Raw genomic sequence first — 2384 nt, 5'->3', positions numbered from 1 at the left:
CAAGTGGGAAAACCCAAGCGACAGCTTTGACTTTGATTATCAACACTGAAAACTTTTGCAGAGCGCGATGCTTAGCACGATGTTGACTGGTCGAAGTCTCTTTGTTGTTGGTCGGAAAGCACGGGAGATCACTTCGCCCACTGCCTCATCGCCTTTGAAAATGTCCACCGCAGTTGTGGACGAAACGTCAGGAAGAAATTCCGATAGACCACGGCTTCAAAGCCCGGAAAACATTCCTAAATGTAAAAATGAAACGGTTTAGCCGCAAACTTCCGTGCCGTATAGCGTGAATAACCCTGTATAAATGCTTGCAAACAGACAAGAGCAATATGAAAAATCAAACCTGTATCTCTCCACAAACTGGTGAAACTTCATCCGGATCGGATACCCAGACTGGCGAATCTTGATGGTGTCCAACATGCCGGCGTTCCTCAACTGCTCCATCACCACAGGCATGTCGAACCTCATGGGCGTCTTGTCGTTGTTGGGTTTAAGACAGCGCACGAACCATGGGTTGCATTTGGACATGTTTTCCAGAAGCTGTTGCAAGCTGTCGCTGAATCGGGCAGCGACTGTAGGCGTGCGCGGCTTCATCGTAACAAAACGGCCTGGAAGCACCGTAGGGAAGATGCTGGCTACAGTTCGGCCGTGCGGACTCACCATTGGCTCCCTTGGGCAGGGTCCTGCTTTGCGATTGGCTGCTCAGCGGCTTGGCGATGGCACCAACCAGAGGCTCTTTGCTGGACGTTAGCAGCTCGATCACCTCCGGCCTGAGGATGTCGCGGTTCTTGTCCAAAAAGCCGTCCACCGAGTACCAGACCTGGCCGGCAAAATGCCGGATCTGGAATAGAAGCTTTAGCAAATGCTGCCGAACAGTTCAGCCTGAACAGAACTTACTGCAAATTCCCTGCCCCCTACGCGCGGCCTGCAGTAGTTCTCGTTAAGCGCATGGTTGTAGTGGCACTTTTCCAGGAACGAAGTGTCTGAAGCCCTGGGGAAGTTGCTTTCATCGTCCAGAAGGTGGAAGATGCCCACTGGCTTCTTGCCCAACAGCTACAGATTCACTCTTCAATACAGTCGCACCAGATTAGCAGGGACGTTTACCTGGATCACTGGAGTGTTGTCGCTCCAAGCCAAATTCGTCCATTCCAGCCGCTCTTTGGCATACTCCTGCTGCTCCAACTTGAAGACGTGCTTGTTGAAGTACAGCTGCAGCGACTCGGAGGCGTAGTTGATGCAGAGCTGCTCAAACGAGTTCTCGCTGAGGTTCTCAAAGCCGAAAATATCCAGCAGACTTATTCTAGCTGCGTCCTGCAGCCCCCCACGTTGGATGATCGAGTTCACTCGGGACACCAACCTGCGTGGAACCAACACTGCTGATGCTCGGAGGGCGCAGAAGTACAGAAAACGACCTACCAGTTGAAAAGGGCGGCGTAAAGGGCCTTAGCAAAGGCGTCGCGAGCGTCGAGCGCTTGATCGATGCTGAGCGGAGAGAAAACGCGTTCTGCTCGAGCTTCAGTGATCCGCGAAGTCAGCGCTCGCTGCAGCCCATTGGCTGAAATCTGCAGGAGATGCGCTGCCCACTTGATTTCCACATCGGAACCTACTTCAACGCCTTCTTGGCCGTGCCTGCAGTTCAAATGGAATTTTTTTTGATGCTTCGCATTGAATCGAGTCGAATTTTGAGGCAAAACTCTCTGAAAAACGCTGTGCTTGCGCTCACGAAAAATGTATTTAGCAGATTAATCACGACGGGAAATTTAATGAAAATATTCTAAGCGTGTGGTACGGAAAAGTGTCGTGTAAATCATTAGGTCATTGCATTGTTTAAGCGTAAATATGCAGAAGAATTTGTCTTTGAATGCGTGGGCTGGACAAGAAAGTCCTACCAGCAATCGGTACAAGGGTGATGACTAAATGCGTGTTAACTGTTGAAGTAAATGCTAAAATGCAGATTTTATCATATGGAAAGATGAGCAATTAAGCCTTCAATACTGTCCTTCTGTTTTTAAAGGCCAGTTTCAGAAGTACCTACGGCATCGAACTCACTAGAAAACATTGTAGAAGTTTCAGATCGGAAATAATAGATATTTTCGGGACATTTTAAGAGTTTTTTGAGCCTTCACGGTCTTCAATCGACGATTTCTTCCTTATTATTGCCCCAAACGCTTGATAAATTCATATTTGTGACCTTCTTACGTCGAAAAGTATCGATTGTGCTCAAAAAACACGCATGTAAAATTTTGATTTTTGGTCGAAAATTTTCCAAGGGTTGGGGTTGATTTTCTGGAAAAATTAAAATTTTCTCAAAATGTCTTAAATTTTACATAATTGTCAGCTCGCGAAAGCGAGGAATGCATGGAACTCATTGGAAAACACGGTAG

At 47.7% G+C, this 2384-nt stretch overlaps 1 protein-coding gene across 1 annotated transcript in view; it reads right to left on the bottom strand.

Moving 5' to 3' along the window:
• Positions 1-2384, bottom strand: part of LOC109545328 (unconventional myosin-XV) — a gene marked incomplete in the record, with an annotated part of 35038 nt that overhangs the window by 20016 nt on the left and 12638 nt on the right. The window contains 5 exon segments of the mRNA XM_048663904.1: positions 344-608; positions 661-841; positions 898-1053; positions 1105-1357; positions 1417-1629. Coding sequence (XP_048519861.1) covers positions 344-608; positions 661-841; positions 898-1053; positions 1105-1357; positions 1417-1629 — 1068 coding nt within the window.

This window comes from Dendroctonus ponderosae, unplaced genomic scaffold (assembly GCF_020466585.1).
Source record: "Dendroctonus ponderosae isolate FM_Combo_2020 unplaced genomic scaffold, Dpon_F_20191213v2 Dpon_F_20191213_2, whole genome shotgun sequence".
NCBI lineage: Eukaryota > Metazoa > Arthropoda > Insecta > Coleoptera > Curculionidae > Dendroctonus > Dendroctonus ponderosae.
Note: the sequence above shows the minus strand (reverse complement) of the source record. Positions and strands in the feature narration are given on the sequence as shown.